Consider the following 22,063-nt stretch of genomic DNA (forward strand, 5'->3'; position numbering starts at 1 on the left):
TGATGGGCGGAAGATGAAGAAAACCGGGTTTATTTGTGGTGTGTGCCATTTTAGTCAGAACTACATCTGGATGCTTTGGCTTTAAAAGATGAAAATATAGAAATTGAAATTCCATGTTATGGATTGTTTGCATGGTATAATTCCTATTAATATTGTCTCTATGCATACTGAAACTATCTTTATTCATATGGTAAATACAAGCATGTTGTTTTTAGGACTGGCCTTTTAGTACCAGACTATTGCTTTTTATGGGCTTTTGGTCAGCAGGCTTCATCCACTGGTCTGTTAAATTGCTTTTTACATTTTCTATTCACTCACCATAGCATAAAGCGTGAAGCACGGGGCAATAGGTCAGATCTCTTTACCCATTGGACCCTTTTAACTTGAATGACTGCACAAAGCCAGTGCGCATTGTTCACAGTAACATAATTATAATTCCTTTCTTTCAGTGATAAATCTGGTTCACTGTGGTTTTTTTTAATCTTAACTTTAAACACAGGCTATATATTTTGACCAGTTAGATGGTAACTTTTTTCCTTGTGTACAGTGCCTGGAATAAACATATATAAAGTGTTGAAGTGACATTGTAACATGGTGGCTGCCTGTGATTTAAATGCTTGGTTTGAAGAAATTTACACGCATCTCCTTCACAAATATTTATATAATACATGCATAATTGAAAGGCTTGTTATTTGAAAGCATCACAAGTTACACAGCCACATTAATGTTTTTTGTGTGTGTATATTTCTGATTGCAAGTCGATGGCAGCCATGTTTAGGTGACTGGGTTTTCTTTGTTTCTATTTATTTTTATGGCACATGCTTGCATTAAAAAAAAATAAACTTGCATCAGCTTACCAAGATCTTATCTACTGCCCTTGTCAGTCCTTGTACTGACAATGGCAGTCAGTAATTTTTAACATACTTAGATTTCTGTGTAATTAGCCCATTGAATCTAGGTAATGCTGCCACAATTATTCTTAGAGTGAAGCAAAAAGGTTATAGAAACACACCCAGTGGTATTTTCAATATTAGTGCACTCTACTACGTGGGAAGCTTTTTTTCCACATTACCCCTTTTGCATGTCAGTTTCCTTACTGGTAATGCTAAGTAAATGTCACAAGGCAGGTAACTATGCTTTAGTATATCATCAATGCATAAGCACAGTGATGGGGAAGTGAGATAAACTTTTATTGTGTACATTTCATATCAGTAATACTTCCTCTTGACTGATATCCTAGTCCCTCACTCCTGAACCAGAATGATCTAGATTTCTAAAACTGAATGGTTGTTCTCAAGCATGTGTCCATATAAAGGGGAGGGGCAGATCAAAGTTATGTTTCTTACAGTGACAAGTGTGGTTGAATGTCTTCTATTTCTATTAGCAAGGACAGGGATGCGGAACTCAGTTTAATGAAGATTGGCACTGGGTAAATTATATTATGCCAACCTCTATGATACCACTTCTAAATAAATGACTCATTTGTAAACAGCATTATACACACACACACACATACATATATGTGTGTGTATATATCAAGCAAGAGTTTAAGGAGTTTAAGGAAAAGTCACAAATAATTTTAGTTTTCAAGAACTTACTGAGAAGTCTGCGTCTTCAGCTCTCAGGTGGTCTGCTATGTAATGCACCCCTTCGAGGGCTTTTAGGATACTTGGTGACAGCAAGAGACTGGACTCTGAGGCTGCATTGTCCACCTTGTTCGGACGTTGTGTCTGGCTCTGGCTATGGCTGTGGCTGTGACTCTTGCTCTGCGTGTGACCTTGCGCGTGGCCCTGGCTGTGGCTCTGAGCTGCTCCAATAAGGCGGCCGCTGTCACAGCGGTACTGCATGTTAGGGTTGTGGGAGCCTATCTGCCTCATGTGGCAGGGATGGATCTCCGAGTCAGGCTCCCCCCACTTTGCATCCACGTCAGTTTCCATCCAGTACTTGGAGGTGCTCAGCTTCAGCTCAGGTGGGTTGTACTGGGTGACCACCGCCTCCTCCGTGGGTGCTGGCGGGCGTTTCATGAAGAGCCACCGAGGGATAAAGTCGAGAAAGACAGTTCTCACCCAGTGTGGCATCTTGTGCGTGTTGGGCGAGCGGTGGTGCACGTTGAGCACAAACACGGTGATGACGATGGAGAGTGTGACGAAGATCATGGTGAAGAGGAGGTACTCTCCAATCAGAGGAATCACCAAGGAGGTGGACGGGATGATCTCTGTGATGAGCAGGAGGAAAACAGTGAGGGAAAGCAGCACCGAGATGCAGAGGGTTATCTTCTCTCCGCAGTCAGATGGCAAGTAGAAGACCAGGACAGTCAAGCAGGAGATGAGCAGGCATGGGATGATTAAGTTGATGGTGTAAAAGAGAGGCAGCCGTCGGATGATGAAGTAGTAGGTGATGTCTGGGTAGATCTCCGTGCAGCAGTCATACTTCTTGGTGTTGTAGGTGCCCACGGCATTGACAATGGCCCACTCGCCGCTCTCCCAGTAGTCCTTCAGGTCCACGTTGCGCTCCATGCTCTCCAGGTCAATCTTGGCCTTGTCGTAGGTCCAGGAGCCAAACTTCATCTTACAGTTCTGCTGGTCGAAGGGGAAGAACGTCACGTCGATGCTGCAGGAGCTCTTGTAGATGGCGGGCGGCACCCACTGGATCTTCCCCATGTGGAACAAGTGGGCCTTCGTCATGTGTGTCACTGCAAACTCACCGTCAGCACTGGGAGACAAGAAAGAACCACCATTAAATTCTGCGGGAACATCCTAATAGAATTGATAACCGAAGTCAGATATCAGGAAGGGGGGACAACCAAACTAATGAACAAATAATACCTTAATATCTATCTAGTAGGACCCGGTAGGGGGAGGGGGGAGTTAGTTGGGGTATTAAATGGGTAGTCAATATATTCAAGCTGTAAAACTGAAGATCCAAGAGGAGAACATGTAACAGACATATCCTTTCCTTGGACTAAGAAAAATGAATCTACAGTATACATTTATGGTACAAACCTATGTATGAACATTGACTATGTTTTATGTTTGAAATAATAATAAAGAAACGTCAACAAAGAAACCCATTAAATTCTGCAAAGAAACAAAAAGGATTCCCACTCAAGGGGAACTTAACAAGGCAACCTTGACAAGTCTGCCATAAACATGAGACATATTCAAACAGTAGACACGCTTACAGTATCACTTACCCCTCTTAATTTATCAGTGGGTTACCAATAGGTTCCTTTAAATGTAAAACTTTTACTCAGGAAATAGAAGTGCTTCAAGGGAGTCGACTGAAAGACGCGCTGCCTGCTTTGGAGTACAGCTTTAAGTTTTGAACTTTTACCCAGAAAACACTGGTGCTTCAAGGGGACAAACTGACCCATGTGCTGCCCACGTTAGAGTTGGTGTCAGTATTACCAGGTCTTAAGTCTAGTAGTGCCATGCTCAGTTTCGTGATCACAGCAGACTATAGAGCAGTGACACATAATGACTAGGCAGGCAGGGCACAAGCCAGGGGTACACGCAGGTAGACGGCGTCCACCCACTATTTTCACAGGATGGACGCAATCCACCCTGTCAAGAAAGACCCTACTGAAATCTGATGAATGCATCCCAGGGTCATTTTCAGACACCCGGACACTTTCAGCAGCGCCTGCATGTTGTCTGCTTTCATTCTGAGCAGCAACCTGCGGCGGTCAGGGGTCTTAGCAGATTCCAGCTCGGCCCGTAAAAATGGCCGAATGTAAGGGGGTGTAGGAGTCATCAGTCCTTCATAGGTCAACTGTGCTATATTAGAAGGATTTCAGTTTATGAACTGCAAGTAGCAAGCAAAAGGATCTCTGTGTTAAAAGCAGTAACCCACTATTTACATTAAATAAAAACACGTAATTTGCATGTTACATGATGTGCTTAGCAGGAGACACAATAAACCTCTAGGCTACTTTGATACAAATCTGGGATGAGACAAAACACAGATCTCGCCAACAAATGTGTTGACCTCCATAGTTTTCTTACCATTGTTATTATTTGCTGATCTTTATTGAGCACACAAAGATCTCTGCAGCAGGTGCTTTAATCTCATAAGATATTTTAAAATGCAGATTTTGCAGCCAAGTAAGCGGAACAGATTTACTGTCAAGTTTCTACTTGTTGCCAATTTATTTGTGGTTGTGTTTGTAAAAAATAAATGTATAAGTTGAAGCCTAGATTTTGCGTCCGGTTATGCCACTTTTTTGGCACAACCCTGACCCACAATCTCATTTTTTAAATCTCATAATGCGCTTAAACGTACTCACGATAGACCTGCTAAACATGTGTGAAATCTTAAGATCTGATGTTACTTCTTGTGTTGTCACTTCCTGTGAGATCCTGGGTTGTGATATCACTTCCTGTGATGTTGCGCCATGATATCACGTGCCGTGATGTCATGCTCTGTGATGTCACTTGCATACTGCCTAGCTAAGTTAGTCCCCACATTTCTTTTTTAGGACTTGAGCCCTGTAGGAAGGAGAGTACTCGGTGTTCTAAAACCAAACCTGGTCTGTGAACGTACAAAAAAGTAATTATTATTAATGACAGACTTGGACATAACGTGATGAGCTGGTGCATAGAAGGCAAATAGAGGATTCAAGTTTCTTTAGCTGTTCCATTGTCTACGTCATCGAGTCTTACGTAGGAGGACTGAAAACACGCGGATCACTAGCAGGGTTTGAGTCGGGTTTCAATCTATCACAAACCAACACTGCGCTGTGAGTAGCAGTGTTTGGGACTTTTAACTTTCACCGCTCGCTGTACTTGTGCTCTGAGTACCCTGGTACAAAATGCCACTTTCTGAGTTATAACTGGATTCCTAGTTGCTGGTGAGAGACTTGTTGGCATCCTTAAAATAGTTACTGGGGTTTTACACGCTGTAGAGTTTGTGTAGGGTTCAGACACTAGGATCCCCCTTGGTTTCCTGTTGCACATATATAAACCAATGTCCAGAGACACATATGTCTGAACCGGATCCAGTAGAAACTACTATTTGTAGCTGCACAACTGGTAATTCAACATATACACGCAGGGGCTTATTTACAAGCCCTTTACGCCGCTGGTACCTCACTTTTTCCCCATCTTAAAAGTGACACTGCCTCTGGCGCCGCCAGTGCGTCCTTTTTCATATGGGAAAAAGTGAGGTACGGACGGCGCAAGGGGCTTGAAAATAAACCCTATTAAAACCCAGAATGTTGATAAAACAAAGCGCGCGAGACACACAAAAAAAAAACACGAACCTCTCAACTGGTAACGTTCAATCAATACCTAAACTGAGCACATGCGAAGAAAGCGTGTTTTATCTTTATTATATATAACAGCCACTAGATGGCAGTAAAAGCCAAAGTCACAGTTTAACAATCATTTATGCAGTCAGTTTGTATCACTGACTCTTACGTCCATTCTTTAAATATTTAATTACAATATTCTTTTCCTCATAAACCTCGTTATGTTTACCATTAACCTGGTTTGATTGGTGCCAGTGATCCTCAAATTTCTAGTATCTCCACGGGGCTGATTTAATAATAATATGCGCCTGTGCAAAGTCACAAAAGGTGACAAATTGTTGCTAGAGTTCTTTGTTCCCAGTGCAAAACTTTATTTGCGCAGGAAAGTAGCCTATACAGTAAAGCAACTGATGTTTATGGTAATTTCCATCACGGGAGTTACCGCGTTCCCACACTACCACCCTTAGTTTTTAATGCAAAGCCCCATACACTAACATTAGCATTGCCTAAAAACAAGGATGTCTTCTCAAAGCAGGCACTAACAAGGAGAAACGGATTTATTTCACCTGTCAAACATTGTACATGTGCTGCACCTTTTGGGCACATGCAAGGGAAGAAAAGTTATAAACTATGTACAAGCATGTACTTTGTACTGGGCAAAAAAACTATGCTAGACATCACACACACACACCTTTGCACTATAATCAGGGCAACTGGAATTATGTGGCAGGACAGGACCAAATAATGCAGCAGGGTGGACTCAATCACGGGGCAAGAAAAAGCAAATTATGAGGCATAATGTGGCGCATTTTGTGATAGTATTACTTCAATATTTAGTCATTTTTACACATGTTAATAATGTCTGGACAAAGGTCCCACCCCATTATTACGGATTTAACATCTAAATATAGCAATAAGCAAGAGATAGGTGACCAGTAAACATTTGCGAAGGGCCTTTTACTGTGCGGCAATGCTTGTTGCTGCATTTGTAATTCCTTTTAATCAGTTTGAGGTAGAGCAGATTATGCAGCAGATGATGGATTATGCGGCAATTGCAGCACATCCACAATTATGTGGAGAATGCAATGGCCACAAAATTGCATCATTCAAGTGGCCATGACAATAGTGCAAAGATGAGTAGGTGTGGCACTAGGTAGCCCGTTTGCCACCCGTGCTGGGGAGACAGCAGGGCAGCACCATATCTTAGGTTTGTGTGTCTATTGGCTCTCTTGAACCTTGACCTGCCTGACTCCCCTGAGGAGCTGAATTGTGCTCTGCTGATAAGAGCACTTGCAGTAGCATGGCTCTTTACACAGGCTTATTACTCATGTGAGAAAATGGTTTCAGGGCCTTATTTCCAGCTTTTTATAAGGCCCGACTGGTCTGCTCCTTCCCTTTGTTAGAGTGAAATCTGTCCTTACTTTCCTTCCTTCTTTAGTGGCTGTTCCTTGTGTAGTTGCAGCTGAGCTTAATGTCACTCAGAAGAAACACAAGACTCTTGCATGTGTTTCCTAAAAACATTTCAGCCCTCTGGGCATTTTAACATGGATAAATACACTGCACTGCACACATCCAATGTGTGGATTACTTTGCGTTTTGTCTAGGTTTAGGATTGTGTACTAGAAGGGTAGGCTTCAAGTACAAAACCTGTGCTATTCATCATGCATACACCTGTGCGCAGGGTGCCAAGGTGTGCGGCGTTAGTCAGTCTGGGGCATATTTACAAGCCCTGTGCGCCACCGGAATGTCACTTTTTGTGGCGGTTCGATGGCCACAAGACTTGGACATATCTACGGGCCACAAAAAGCCGCCCTGCATGGCTTCTGATGGCCTTGTAGATATGGCTTCTGATGGCCTTGTAGATATGGCTTCTGATGGCCTTGTAGATATGGCTTCTGATGGCCTTGTAGATATGGCTTCTGATGGCCTTGTAGATATGGCTTCTGATGGCCTTGTAGATATGGCTTCTGATGGCTTCGTAGATATGGCTTCTGATGGCCTTGTAGATATGGCTTCTGATGGCCTTGTAGATATGGCTTCTGATGGCCTTGTAGATATGGAGTAAGTCAAAGCAGCGCAGGTCGCAGCCTTGCCTCACTCTGCGTGAAAGAGGCGTTCCATCAGAGCGTCGCCCCACTGCTCGCTGAACAGTGCATACAAGGCATGGGTCGCAGACTACTAATTGCCCTGGACATCAAAACCATATAGTTATTAACTTTCTTCTACGGGCATTTAGATGGACTGTGTTCGTTTTTAACAACCTGTTCTTAACAGGCTGCTCTATCTTTCTATGCGTTTGCACTTTTTGCTCTTCTCCCCAGAGTTTGTGGATCATCAATTGTTCTGGATTTCTATCTTATGCGGCTATCAATCCCCGCATTTGGACACACAATGTGCTGATTGTCATAAGGAAGGTTTGGCGAACCCACAGTTAATGAATTTATTTGCCTGTTTTTATTTCTTTTGTATTGTATGCGCTGCACTTTTATGGTCAAAATAAAGTATTCAATGGGATAATAAGTTATCATGTTATTTTTCTGTGCCACTCAAAACCATGTTAGGTGTGGGGCAAGGCTGGGCTCCCCGCCGTCAGAGGGAGAAGGAGTGGTTTGCACTCCCTAAGTGCGCATGACAGCTTGGCCGGCCCCCTGGGGCTAGTCAAACAGTCATGCACACTTAGCATGTTCTCTTCTGGGCTGTGTATCACAGCCCGGTGGAGAACATGCCCAGCATCTCAGATACTGCCTGAGCGGCCAGAGAGGCTGCTCAGACCAATCACAACGCTGCTCATGCTGCATCGTGATTGGCTGGGGGAGTCAGGGAGCCTGGGTGCTTCCGGTGCTGGAGTTAGGATGGAGGAGAGACGTGAGGAGGCAAACAAGAAGGTAAGTTTCTCTTTTATTTTTTCATCCCACCACCCCCGTTCCGAGGCAGCTGCCACTGCGTTCCATGGGTGTTGCTGTGGGTGTTTCCACTCAACACCCATGGAATTTGACACTGCTCCAGATTTACATCAGGTAAACCTGGGGCAGTGCCAAAACCTGGAGCCTCCCTAGAGCAGCCATAACAAAGAGAAAGCTTTACATTTCCTCTCTGCAGCACACATAGAAAGAAGAAAATGCCTCTCATGATTTTTTTGTGCAGGAAGGTACCTCTTCCTGCACAAACACATTCATGCTAACCACACAGACACCCTTGCACGATGGTGCATGGGTGCCAACATTGTCGCACAGCTTCTAAATGTGGGCTGGCACTGGCTGAAAGGACAGGAATGCAACATATCTAGTAAATATGGTGCATTCCTGTCCTTTCAAATTGGCATAGGGATGAGCAGCAAAATGATTTGCAACACTGCCCTATGCCAATTCCTTGTAAATATGCCCCTACATTTGTGCACCAGCACAGGGGAGGAGAGCAGCAGCAGGCCGGCCATGTTTTAATAAATATTACTCTATGCTGCTTCATTCACCTTGCAAAATGCAAAAATGTTGGGTGCTGCACTGCATTGTGCCAAAAAAGAAAAAATGTTCCCCTTGTGTTGCCCGGGGCCACTGGTCGCCACAAGGCTTAATTTGCACCACCTGACCCTGCAGGGCTGCGGGGAGAGCAGGAACATGTGCAGAGTTGCTGGGAGAGCAGAAACATCTGCAGAGCTGAAGGAACATCTGCATGGAGAGCAGGAAGATGTCCAGAGCAGCAGGGAGAGCAGGAACATCTTCAGAGCTAAAGGAACATCTGCAGGGAGAACAGGAACCTCTGCAGGGAGTGCAGAAACATCTGCAGGGAGAGCAGGAACACTTGCAGGACAGAAGGGAGTAGGAACATCTGCAGGGAGAACAGGAACATCTGCACGGCAGCAGGGATTGCAGGAATATCTGCAGAGCTGAAGAAACATCTGAAGAGCTGCAGGGAGAGCAGGAACATGTGCAGAGCTGAAGGAACATCTGCATGGAGAGCAGGAAGATGTCCAGAGCAGGGAGAGCAGGAAAATCTGCAGAGCTAAAGGAACATCTGCAGGGCTGCAGAGAGAGCCGGAACATCTGCTGGGCTGCAGGGACATCTGCCAGGCTGCAGGGAGAGCAGGAACATCTGCAGGGAGAGCAAGGACATCTGCAGGGCTGCAGGGAGAGCAGGAACATCTGCCAGGCTGCAGGGAGAGCAGGGATATCTGTAGGGAGAGCAGGAACATCTGCCGGGCTGCAGGAAGAGCAAGCACCACCATGCTGATGTCCACTTTCTTCCCACTATAGGCGCACCACAGCAGACCGCCTCTGCAGTCGAGAACGATTACCGCTGGCCAGAGTTGGCTCTAGGGCGGTGCGTCCAGTGACACCGCACCATGCACTGACTTTGTGGAGTAGGGTTGCCATGTTTGCAAGTATATTGTGGTTTTAAAAGCACCTGCTACCCCGTTCCTTGTCTCCAGCAATGTTCAGGCAGCACTAAACATGTCAAGATCACATGGTGATTAATGTTCTTCCTGGAGAGAGATCGAGTTTTGACTCAACATGAGGTAGCGCAGAGGGTTAATGTGCCTGCTGCAAAGAACATGTACCATGCAGATTTCAAAGTGCATATAATGTAAATAGGTCAGTGGGTTTCTGCTTTTGTGAGACAGATCCTTTGGTTACCTGCAGTTTATAAGATAAAATCCTAATATAGCACAGTGAGCTATTAACTGTCATCAAAGAGCTGCATGCAAACTGTAAGGAATCGATTAGAACATTGTGATTTTTTCTCCAGTCTTTTATTATCCTAGAAATCAATTCTTATTATTAAAGAGAACTGCCAACTATGGTGGTACGTTTTAAATTCTGAGTCGATGCTTCTCCAGGCCAAGCACTCTTAAACTATACTGCCCACCAGTATAGATGGCATGTGACTCCTACACCTTTTCTTATGTAATATTTCCTATACACCGATTTGCACATAAGATTGATGGTCTCTGTGTAATGTGTGTGTGATGTTAAGTGCTCTGACACCCTACACTGGTATGAGTGGCACTATAAAACTAGTTAAATGCATCTTAGAGAGAGTGGTTATGGAGACTTGAGGGGCACTGTTAAAGGGTGCTAGTGAGGGAATCCGTGGCTGCGGTGGTCATTGGGGGCGGCAACAAACACTGTCGCACCGGACGCTCCCAGCGTGAAGCCGGCCCTGCCGCGGGCAGCCATGGCGGGAGTTTCAATTGCAGAAAAAGTGCATGCGTGCTGTTCTGAAATCAATCAACAGGTTGACAAATGCGAGTGACAAGAGAATAAAATGAATTTCTCCCTATGTGTTACAAGAATTATGCGTTAAGGCAGATCACAAGACAGAGACATAGGTACAACTAGTTACCAGTTAAGGCGTAGTAACACACCACAAACTAGTATCTAAAGCACCAATGACACCACTGACAAGATAAGCAAAGAGCACAGTTAATCACAACAGCACGCGAGCAGCCGGGTGGGGCAGGGTTAATAAACACACACTGCCATGCTCTCCTGGACAATGTGCAGAATCTGTGCACGTGGACATGTGCCCCTTAATCTAATCCTGAACATGAAAGGGGCAGCGTTGTGCTTCAGTCCTGGCTTCTTCAGATGGTTATACAGTGAGATGGTCTCGGCCGTCTGTCCGGTGGAGCCCAGGGGACAGAGGGATGACTCATATCTTGGATTATAATGAGGACAAACACAAATATATATGTCAGAAGCTGCCCTCGGTCCAGGCTCCCGGGGGGCGAGGGCCTCCCCGGCCAACGCCATCAGCTCTCCGCTTCTCCTGAGGCCGGAGACAGTGATGGAGACCACTGGTGACAACTACAGCCCTTGGGTAATGTCTTGTGAGCCATGAGGCGAGCATCTGATCAATGGAGTGAGGTGGGGGGGAGAGGGGGGGGGGGGTAGCGGGGGGCTGCCTCCCGCTCAAGGAGCTCGTCTTTAAGGAATGCCAGAGTCCTTCTAGGAAACACTGCCTGCCCGGAGATCGCCTTCGTGTGGAGGTAACCGGCCCTGAAACGTGTCCAGTGAGCTCTCTGAATGTGTCCAGGATAGAACCGCCCCTGAAACCTGTCCAGTGAGCTCTCTGAATCGGTCCAGGATGGAACCGCCCCTGAAACCTGTCCAGTGAGCTCTCTGAATCGGTCCAGGATGGAACCGCCCCTAAAACCTGTCCAGTGAGCTCTCTGAATCCCTCCAGGATGGAACCGCCCCTGAAACCTGTCCAGTGAGCTCTCTGAATCCGTCCAGGATGGAACCGTCCCTAAAACGTGTCCAGTGAGCTCTCTGAATCCGTCCAGGATGGAACCGCCCCTGAAACCTGTCCAGTGAGCTCTCTGAATCCGTCCAGGATGGAACCGCCCCTGAAACGTGTTCAGTGAGCTCTCTGAATCCGTCCAGAATGGAACCGCCCCTGAAACCTGTCCAGTGAGCTCTCTAAATCGGTCCAGGATGGGACCGCCCCTGAAACCTGTCCAGTGAGCTCTCTGAATCCCTCCAGGATGGAACCGCCCCTGAAACCTGTCCAGTGAGCTCTCTGAATCCGTCCAGGATGGAACCGTCCCTAAAACGTGTCCAGTGAGCTCTCTGAATCCCTCCAGGATGGAACCGCCCCTGAAACTTGTCCAGTGAGCTCTCTGAATCCGTCCAGGATGGAACCGCCCCTGAAACGTGTCCAGTGAGCTCTCTGAATGTGTCCAGGATGGAACCGCCCCTGAAACATGTCCAGTGAGCTCTCTGAATGTGTCCAGGATGGAACCGCTCCTGAAACGTGTCCAGTGAGCTCTCTGAATGTGTCCAGGATGGAACCGCCCCTGAAACATGTCCAGTGAGCTCTCTGAATGTGTCCAGGATGGAACCGCCCCTGAAACATGTCCAGTGAGCTCTCTGAATCAGTCCAGGATGGAACCGCCCCTGAAACGTGTCCAGTGAGCTCTCTGAATGTGTCCAGGATGCAACCGCCCCTGAAACATGTCCAGTGAGCTCTCTGAATGTGTCCAGGATGGAACCGCCCCTGAAACGTGTCCAGTGAGCTCTCTGAATGTGTCCAGGATGGAACCGCCCCTGAAACGTGTCCAATGAGCTCTCTGAATGAGTCCAGGATGGAACTGCCCCTGAAACGTGTCCAGTGAGCTCTCTGAATCCGACCAGGATGGAATAGGCCCTGAAACATGTCCAGTGAGCTCTCTGAATCCGTCCAGGATGGAACCGCCCCTGAAACCTGTCCAGTGAGCTCTCTGAATCCGTCCAGGATGGAACCGCCCTGAAACGTGTCCAAAGAGCTCGCTGAATGTGTCCAGGATGGGCCACCGATATGTAGGACAAAATCAGGGATGTGGCTTCCATTGCTGCTGCAGGTGCAGCGGCGCCGGGTCCGAGAGCCCTGAGGGGCCCCCTGAACCCTGAGATTATTGCTGTATTTTCTCATTCAAACAGCAGCCAAGAACCCACTTTCTTCCTAGCACCAGGGCCCATGGCACACTGGCGGCACTACCGATCACAATAAGAAAATGTGGAGGGCTTTACATTGCTCTGGGGACAGGGCGCTTGTTAACCATTAAAATCCGTTTTTCCCCCCAGCCTTGGAGTTACCACGGGTTGCAGTCAGTGCTTAATTTGTAAAAACAACATTATTGCCTGGGCCCTCGTCAGGAGGCATCAGCAACCTTCACCACCCATTGGCCCTGCCCCCGCCAGTGACCATACCAACGCAGCTACTAAACATCACACTCTTACAAATGTAACAATTCAGATTATGCCAGGCACTCAACATAATAAGAATGACTTGGGCAACAAGTATTAGTCCTCTTTAATGTATATTGAATTAATAAACAACTGCTGTTATGCCTATTTCTAAATTAATCAGGCAGAGCCACCATGTGGCAAACTGTTATAAGTGCTGTCGTTGACAATTAAGTGTCAGTGTCGAGCACCACAAACCACAGGCTCAAATTAAGCACTGGTTCTAGTATTTCCAGGGCTTAGTAATTGCAAAGCAAGGTAAATAACGGTGATTGTTGGGGAATAGCTTACTGGAAATAGTGTGTCTGCGTTGATTCCCTCACATTTTCAACTTGAGCTGCCCAATAAAAATGTGCTTTTGCTTCAGGCAGCTGAAACGTCCATGTGACATAAAACCAAAACATACAAGTCTGCCAGGCCCTGTAACTTCAGTTACTGCACCCCTTGGAATGCACAGGCCACTAGTAATGAGAGCCGTGGAGCGTGAAGAGAAGAGTGACCAGTCGATTCCCTCGCTTTAGGACACCACGCTTCTAGTCCTGAGTTTTTGTTTAACACCAGGTGGGGCTTCGTCCAATTAGGAGGAACTGAGTGAATAGTTAGGGAGTTAAAATATGCAGAGTACACAATTCTAGGAAAATTTATTTAAAACCTAATAAATAAATAATATTAAGATATCAATATTTAGGGACACCAATGGCTTTGTTCGTTGAAACTGCCGGCTGCTTCAACTAATTTGGGACTGCCCTTGTTTAACACATAATTACTGTCTGGCAAGTGTATTCTTGGCTCGTTACAGTTAAAAGGGTAGGAATAAATTACATGATAACCACTTGAAAAGATTTAAAAGGCACAAGACTAGAGAAATGGAGCCCCGGTGATGAAGATAGCTAAAGGCCTTGATAATCGAGAGAGCCGGGGCCATTCATCAGCAGAGACTAGACATATTTTGTAGTTCATGGATGCTTAACCCTGCTGAGCTGCAGGGAGCATGACTTGTACATGTGATCAATCGCTCCAATGACCGAACTGGCCATCATGTATCACATGCACCGTTTTTGAATGGCAGGTGGCGGCTATAGTTGATTTAGCCAAGGTACAGAGAACAAGGAAGGAAGATGACAGGATCTGAACTGAGGTGCAATTACAAGAAACAGGTCACACTGCCTAGTGACTCTGAATTCCATGTAACGCCTTGCCAAGCAGTGCTTAATTTGTATTTTTTTTAAAACATAAGCACCAGGGCTCTTGTTAGAAAGTCACTACAGCTACTAAACATCTCACTCTTACAAGTGTAAAAATTTTGATTATTCCAGGCACTCAACATTATAAGAATGGCTTTGGTATTGAATTTTCTTTTTTTTTCCCAGCGTTTTATATAGCGTGAACTTGACCTGAATCCAATCAGGTATGAGAGCGCTTTACATAGCACCAGTTACGTTACATGAGGACACACATTCATTTTTTGTTAGGCAAGGGGAGATTAAGTGATTTGCCCAGAATCACAGGATGTATTTAATTAATAAACAACTGCTATTGTGCCTGTTTCCAAATTAATCAGACAGCACCACCATGAGGCAAACTGTCAAAAGTGCCGGTGTTGAAAATTAAGAGAAAGTGCCGAGCACCGGAAACCACCAGCTCAAATTAAGCACTGTTTCCATATACCTTAATAATGGCCTGAGCATTGGGTAAAGGCTGGATTGTTATAACTTTTGGAAAACTAAAGTAGTAGTCGATCATAAAAGGAGTGTTGCCACAATGGCCTGTGAGAAACTGAATCTGGGTTGCAGGTTTCATCACCATTAACAATATCTAACTATGCAAAACGTACAGGTTTAGGCAGTGGTTAATTTGCGCCAGTGGTTGCCAGTGTGGCCACCAGCACTCTTTTGTGAGGACATTGATGAAGGGCAAGAGAGGGAAAAACAAATACAGATGAAAGAAGGAGGAAGAAAAGGGTGGAAAACCTGTCACAAAGGGAGAATGCAAGAGTGAGATAAAGGGGAAGGGAGTGTCGGAGAGTGGATTAAAGAGGCGTGAGGTGGATTCAAGACACCACAGCCTTGGTATCAGATGTTTAATAGACCCGGCCACAGACTTCTGAGCAGAACCTTGGGTACCGGCAGTTATTATTTCACAAATTAAGCACTGGGTTTAGGCCTCTGATAGCTGAGCCTTAGCACTGAACTTAAAAGTTCAAGCCGCAGACAGCATAGCTATCTCCCGAGTCACAAAGATCTGGAAATCTGAGGACTTAGAAAAGGCAACTTTCACTTGGGTCACATTTCTACAATCACATGATTAATTAAACATAACATTGTGTGAGATGCTCAGGATCACACCATGTACAATCAAGGAGCTGGGACCTCATCATTTGAGTCCACGCCCATATAGTTCTTACTGGCCGCCCATTCTACCCATTCCTTGATGTATGAAGCATCAAAGAATCCCAGTATTCAGAGTTAACTATGTTTTTTTAAATTTGTTTTATTAGTTCAGTCATGCATCAAGTTTGGTTTCCGCACTGTGAATTAGCACTAATGGGTCACTTACATCCTTGTGGTGTTAACAGGCTTGAAACACAAATAGTGCAAGTATGCATTTGCTCTGTTTATCTGCTGTTTTCTCCATGTGTTTAATACCTGTGTAAAAAATGTGCACTAATGTTTTTTGTGCCTTTAGGCACATTGGTTTGCACCTAGATTTATTGCCAGGTAACCTTGGTGATAATTGCCCTTGATAACACTGGTACAATGTTTCTCTTTATAGAAGTGGCCCCAGTGGAAAAGGGGTCAGAATTGCATTTAGCCAAATATTATTATCACTTGCACCAGAGTCTGCAAGATCCCATAAGTGCGCACGCACAACCCCTGACTTATCATTTCTCTATTTTTGCTCTTCTTTAGCACACTTCTCCTCAAGTTTTTTAGAACAGGCCACCCTGTCCAGCAACATGTATTGTAGTATGTGATTCTGGTGTAGAAAAAAGTGATTGATGTGGCATGTGGGTGTGGAACACAGCTGTCTTAATCAAAGAAAACATATAAATGTCACCGTTAATTACTAAATGAAGTCATATTTCAAAGGCACATGTAGTCCACCCGAAAACAATCAAGTCTTAAGAATGCAGCACACATAGAAAAAGGAAAAACAAGGAGAAATAAAGGTATTTCTACTCGTTGCGCCTCGGACACATTCCCAGGTTTACAAAACTTTGTAAATCTGGGAATGCGTCAGGTTCCATGGATGTTGCATGGGAATGAATATATGACGTTCCAACGCAAACAATTACAATGCATGCTTTTACAATGCGGTTTTTACATTTCAATTACCATTACATCGCATGATTTTACAATGCATACCATTACAATGCATTTTTAAAAACTACCATTACAAAGCATTCCATAACAATGCATACCATTACAACGCATAATGCTTTTAGGGCAACAGTAGGGAAAGTGTTGGATAGTGTAGGGGTAAAAATTACTATTCCCACTCCAGTGAGTGCAACAGTAGGGAAAGTGTTGGATAGTGTAGGGGTAAAAGTTACTATTCACATCCACCTCAAAACCCATACCCACCCTAAAACTAAAAAATCTCCATTACTTACCTTATAATGCGTTGTAATTGCATGCGTTGTAGTGGCATGCGTTGTAGTGGCATGCGTTGTAGTGGCATGCGATGTAGTGGCATGCGATGTAGTGGCATGCGATGTAGTGGTATGCGATGTAGTGGCATGCGATGTAGTGGCATGCGATGTAGTGGCATGCGTTGTAAAGGCAGTTGCGTTGTAACAGTTGCATTGTAAAAGCAGTGCGATTTAATGACTGCGTTGTAATGGATGTTTCCCCATGGGAACACCTAGAGCAACACCCATAGAACGCCTCTTTCATGCAGAGTAATGCATGAAAGGGGGCCATACTTACAAGGCCATTAAAAGCCTTTACGTGGACTTGAAAATATGGGCAGGCACACTGCGCTGCCGGTGCGTCTAAAAAAGTATCTTACCGGTGGCACAATGTGCTTGTAAATAAGCCACTATGTACATAAAACTTACCACCTCTCGTCTAACCCAATCAACATTTATATCTACATGTGTCAGCAGTATAGTCAATATTACCAACCAGGTCTGGGCTATACTAGGCGAGTTCAGGAAAGAGGGAGGGTAAGACAGACAACTACACCATGCACAGACAAAAAAATACGTTTTATAAAACGTATTTTCTGCTTTTTCCCGATGGCCACCAAATTGTTCCCTTCTTTTAACCTACTTGTTGTAGAGCACAATGTCTGGAATCCAGATCATCTCGGAGGGAACTCGGATGGAGGTGACATTGTCATATTCTGCTGGGTTCCAGCGCAGCTTGTAGTCATTCCACTCCTATGGAAACATAAGCATAATAATGTATAGGGGACTTAAAGGGTAGCCATCGCACCACCTTCATCGCCACTGGTACGACAATGACAGTGAAACACAGAACCTAAAGTGGAAGTACTCAGACCAGCACACACTCACACCATATGGTCAAATGCCCTTAAGGTATGTAAACACCCCAAAGCAACAGTTAAAGTTTGTAGATTTATATAGCACGGCTTATCACCCGTGAGGGTATCTAGGCGCAGTCTGGGAGTTTAAGTGATTTGCCCAGAATCACAGGATGTTGCTCCAACGCCGAGACTTGAACCTGAGTCCACAACTCCCAAGTCGGCAGCTTTACCTGCTGTGCCACATCCTTTACCTCATAATAATAATGTCATAATAAGATAATATAAAAAGTCAGAAACCTACAGCCAATGCAGACAGTGATGCTTCTATGGTAGAAACACACAAAGCATCACCTGGTCAGGATGCACATTGACACATATGCCCAACGCAACAGCAAAAGTCCCCTGTATGCCGAATGTCGCAACTGACATGGATGTGAGAACAAAGAAATGCCAGTGCTGATAAATCAATCTAGATAATTTAAAGAAAGTAGAAGAAGAAATGAAATAACCGCGTCAGTACTAATTAATAGTATTTATTTCAAAATATTTTCTTGAAGTTTTTTTTGTCTATCTTGTATGAAAATTCTTTATATACAAGAGTGAAAAGCTGTCAATACATATACATACAAAAACCTATAGACACATAATGAAAAGAAAAATCATTTTTTGGGAAATAAACTAAACTACTTGATCCAATAAACATACAAACACCACTCCTCATCCATCCACACAAACAATCACAAAAAACTATTTTTCGGAAGATTGTTCCTTGCTAGTTAGAAATTGCCAAAGGACCACACAAACCTGGTGAGCTTTAAACAACAATGAATTTAAAGGTGCATATCGATAAATTTAGATCAAACCTACACAATTCAGAAAGTTTTTTGAGAATGCACCCATTTTTGCTATTTACACCAGTGTTTGAAAAGACAATAAACAAAAGGTCGACGCGTTTCGAACCCCTGGTCTTAGAATGTCAAATGAGGGGTTCTCTTCAGGACCCAGACACAGAGTGGCAGCAACAGTCAGGCCTTTTGAAGAAGGGCCAATTCTATGGCGAGCGTATTCAATTTGAAAGAGGCAGAAATTTTCTTCCATGCAAAGTTGGCAAATCCCATGCAAAACGTGGGGCGGGGGAACTCTTAGTTGTCCATTGCACTGCCCGCAGTATGTACACTCAAACGGGGGGACTGCAACGCCGAATCTTGTTAATCGACGAGCAGTACTTGGCTTACAGCTGAATGCGGAACTAGACCTCAACTGACACGGAGCATGGATGTACACACACAGTGAAACTAACACTGTTTGAATCATTGACTGAGATGATTAGTGTCCGACAGGCGCAAGGGATGTGTCACTCTTGTTTAATAAACATATAAATGAACTACAATGAGAACTTGAGACAGGGAGATTTTCTACCCCTTAATTGGGGCCGGCAAATCTCTGCCTTTTTCTTAGCCAACTATATAGGGCCTAATTTAGATCTTGGTGGAGGGGAATACTCCATCACAAAGCTGACGGAGATCCTGTCCGCCGTATTATGATCCCTTTATATCCTATGGAGATCGTAATGCGGCAGACGAGATATCGGTCACACTTGTGACGGAGTATCCCATTCGCCAAGATCTAATTCAGGCCCATAGTCTTCATGAGCAACATCAGAGTTGATCTCCAACATAGAATGGACCAAATTCAGATTACTATAGAAACTATCTGCTGCCCAACCACTCCAAAACATAAGTGATGCTTTTTGAACGTCAGAGGCCTTGTAACCAACCGGCTGTATCTGGACAGCACTGCACTTGCAAAGAACATTAGTACTTGGAGGTCATAGTTAATACTAGACTGACTTGAAAGCTTCTGTACTCCACATAACTGCTCCAATGAGCAACAAGTTTTACACAATTTTACAAGATTGTACATGGAATTTAAATGGTGGCCATCCAGATGGACAATAACGCCCAAGTTATTCCGTTGTTTCTCGAAGGAGCAGCTGCCTATTATCCCGGTGCTAAGAGCTGGCTTCTCTTAACTTGGGTAAAAGAAATGCTCTACCTTTTGAGACTGTAGCATCCTCCCCAGCCTGGGAGCATGCAAATAAATACGCCACACATGGAGCTCTGTAACAGACGTCTTCATTCTTCCGCGTACGATCACACACCGCACTCTCATTAAGTCATGACTGTTAGTAATCACACCGTAACACCTCCCAGAAAGTTACGTAATTCCTCTGTTGACTCCGCACAGAACTGCAAGGGTCCTACCACACATAGTCTCAAGACTCCACAGAGTACCACCCTACTGGAACTAGGGTTAAAATCTTGGGTCTTAGATTTGGAATATCTGTTCACTGAAAGTACGATACATAACCAGGACAGGAGTCTTTGCTAGAACTATTGTGAAACAAACTTCGCTAGGTCCCCAGCAGCATCTCTAGTTAATTTGATGGGTGATACACAGGGACACTGGAATTATGCGATTGTGTGGCGATTTTTGCATAATTATGGAATTGCCGCATTTGCTACGTAATCCATAGTCTGCAGCATAATCTGCAGATTTTAACCAACAAAATTTTGTTTCTAGCTCAAACTGATCAAAAGTTACTAAAGATATGGTGACTCGCGTTCCTGTGCTCCAGAAGGCTTTTTGCAATGTTGGCTGATCATCTGTCAGTTGCTTACTGCTGTATTAGGGTGTTAAATTGGTACTCATTAAGGTGAACTGTTTTCTCAGACATTACCAGGTGTAAAAATGACTAAATAATAATCACAAAATGTGCCTCCCTATGCAGCATATTTTGCCATTTCTTGTCGCAAAATTTAGTCAATTCTGCTGCATAATTTGGTCCACTTCTGCCGCATAATTCCAATGGCTCTGGTGATGCCACAGATTGGAAACTATTAATGGACGTTTGGACTGGTATTAAAAAGAGGAACATAGGTACATCTGTGCTATTAGAATTTCTGAGTGCCCTCAAGTGACTTATAGGCAGGCATGGGAGGATAAAATCCTTTATTATGTACACACAACTATTTATGAATAGAATTTGATAATTGCTGTTGACCCCCGTCTTGGAACTTGACCCTAGACACCATAATACACACTTCAGATCTGGTCTAATGCAGGCCCATTCTACTGTCACCCCCTGGCATGCCTCCCCTGAAAACAAAAGATTGTGTTGTTTATGCAGCAAAGACTGTGAAACCTCCATTCACATTCTTTTTAGGTCTCGCCTGGCGAACGCAGCGCGAAGCGCTGCTATCGCTAGCGAGATCTATTGTTGCTGACTTGCCTCGGAAGTGGGACAGGAGATGTGCACGCGCAGGCTTTTGGCGGATTTGAGTTGGTTACGCGCTTACAGCCACGCGGCGTGCACATCTCCTGTCCCCCTTCCCTCACAAGCCAGCATGAAGTTTCACTTTCGATTGCCATTAACCCCATGGTCCCCTCCACAGTCCCGTGATTCCCGCTTCCTCTTTAACACAAGAACGTCTGGATACCTGCCCCCACAAACCAGCCCTCCCGCAGACGGAGCTCAGGCAAGAGTGCAACTTCTGCCCCCCACCCCCATTCCTCGCCGCCTCACCTCTGGGGGCAGACTGGTCGCGGTGCTCTGCCGGTTGTTGTTGGTTCTCCGGCCCCGGCCCTTGGGTGCCTTCTTACCCTTGGGCTTCAGAGCGGCGCTGCTCTCCAGGCCCGAGCAGAAGAGCTCGGCCATGCGGACCTCCATGGCGCAGCTCCGACCCCCGGACTCCCCGCCCCCCACCCGGCAGCAGCAGCTCAGTTCCGCAGGCCCTCTGACACCAGGCCGGAGCCGGGCCTGCGAGATACACAAGTGGGCGGGGCCACAGCGAGCACACTGGAGCATTTAAAGCACTGCTTCGACTGGCATGGATTTCGATGATTGCTGCGGGATCACATCAGACTTGCACAAGATCTCTCCCAGGATTCCTGCCAGGTTCCGAGCGCACACAGGTGGGTGGCTGAGCGCTCTGCCGTAAGAACGGGCTTGCGCACTGATAAGAAGACGCCGCGCGGCCTTTCATCACCTTCTACCGGTCGCTGCAGGAATAAGGTAGTATACCGCGTCTCTCAACCAGGCGCTTCAATGAGTAATTAGTAAGTAAATCTTTTTTGGGCATATTTCTATAGCGCGAACTCCACCCGAAGGTATTGGAGCACTTTACATAGCACCGTATTTACATTACACATTCGGGCTCGGGGAGATGAAATGATTTGCCCAGAATCATAGGATGTGGACGCGACCTCGAGGCTCAAACCCTGGTTTCCTGCACCAGATGCGGCAGCGCAGCCGACGGACCACATCCTCTCCCCAAAACCTTCAAGATCCGAAGCGGGTGCCAAGCCCAAGGGCCACTGACCCTTTTCCGATAGGTAGCTACAATGGTTTTCACTGTCCATATTTAGGCTGCGTTTACTGCTAGTTCATTTGTACCATTACAAGCTGCAATGTTGCTGTCTGTCATCGCGCGCACAGATAGCTTACCGTTACATACTTGAAATGTATGTCCGCAACAGACAATGAAGAAGTATTGTATTGTAGTTGCATTTATATAGCGCCCACTACCCCCAGCGAGGC

The 22,063-nt window shown here is 45.3% G+C and overlaps 1 protein-coding gene across 1 annotated transcript in view; it reads right to left on the reverse strand.

Moving 5' to 3' along the window:
• CHRNA2 (cholinergic receptor nicotinic alpha 2 subunit) overlaps positions 1-22,063 on the reverse strand; it is a 144,688-nt gene that overhangs the window by 9,732 nt on the left and 112,893 nt on the right. The window contains exons 5-6 of the mRNA XM_085613107.1: positions 17,247-17,356; positions 1,599-2,712 (exon numbers count right to left, since the gene is read on the reverse strand). Coding sequence (XP_085469233.1) covers positions 1,599-2,712; positions 17,247-17,356 — 1,224 coding nt within the window. The remainder of the gene's footprint in view (positions 1-1,598; positions 2,713-17,246; positions 17,357-22,063) is intronic.

This window comes from Triturus cristatus, chromosome 6 (assembly GCF_964204655.1).
Source record: "Triturus cristatus chromosome 6, aTriCri1.1, whole genome shotgun sequence".
In the NCBI taxonomy this organism is placed as follows: Eukaryota; Metazoa; Chordata; class Amphibia; order Caudata; family Salamandridae; genus Triturus; species Triturus cristatus.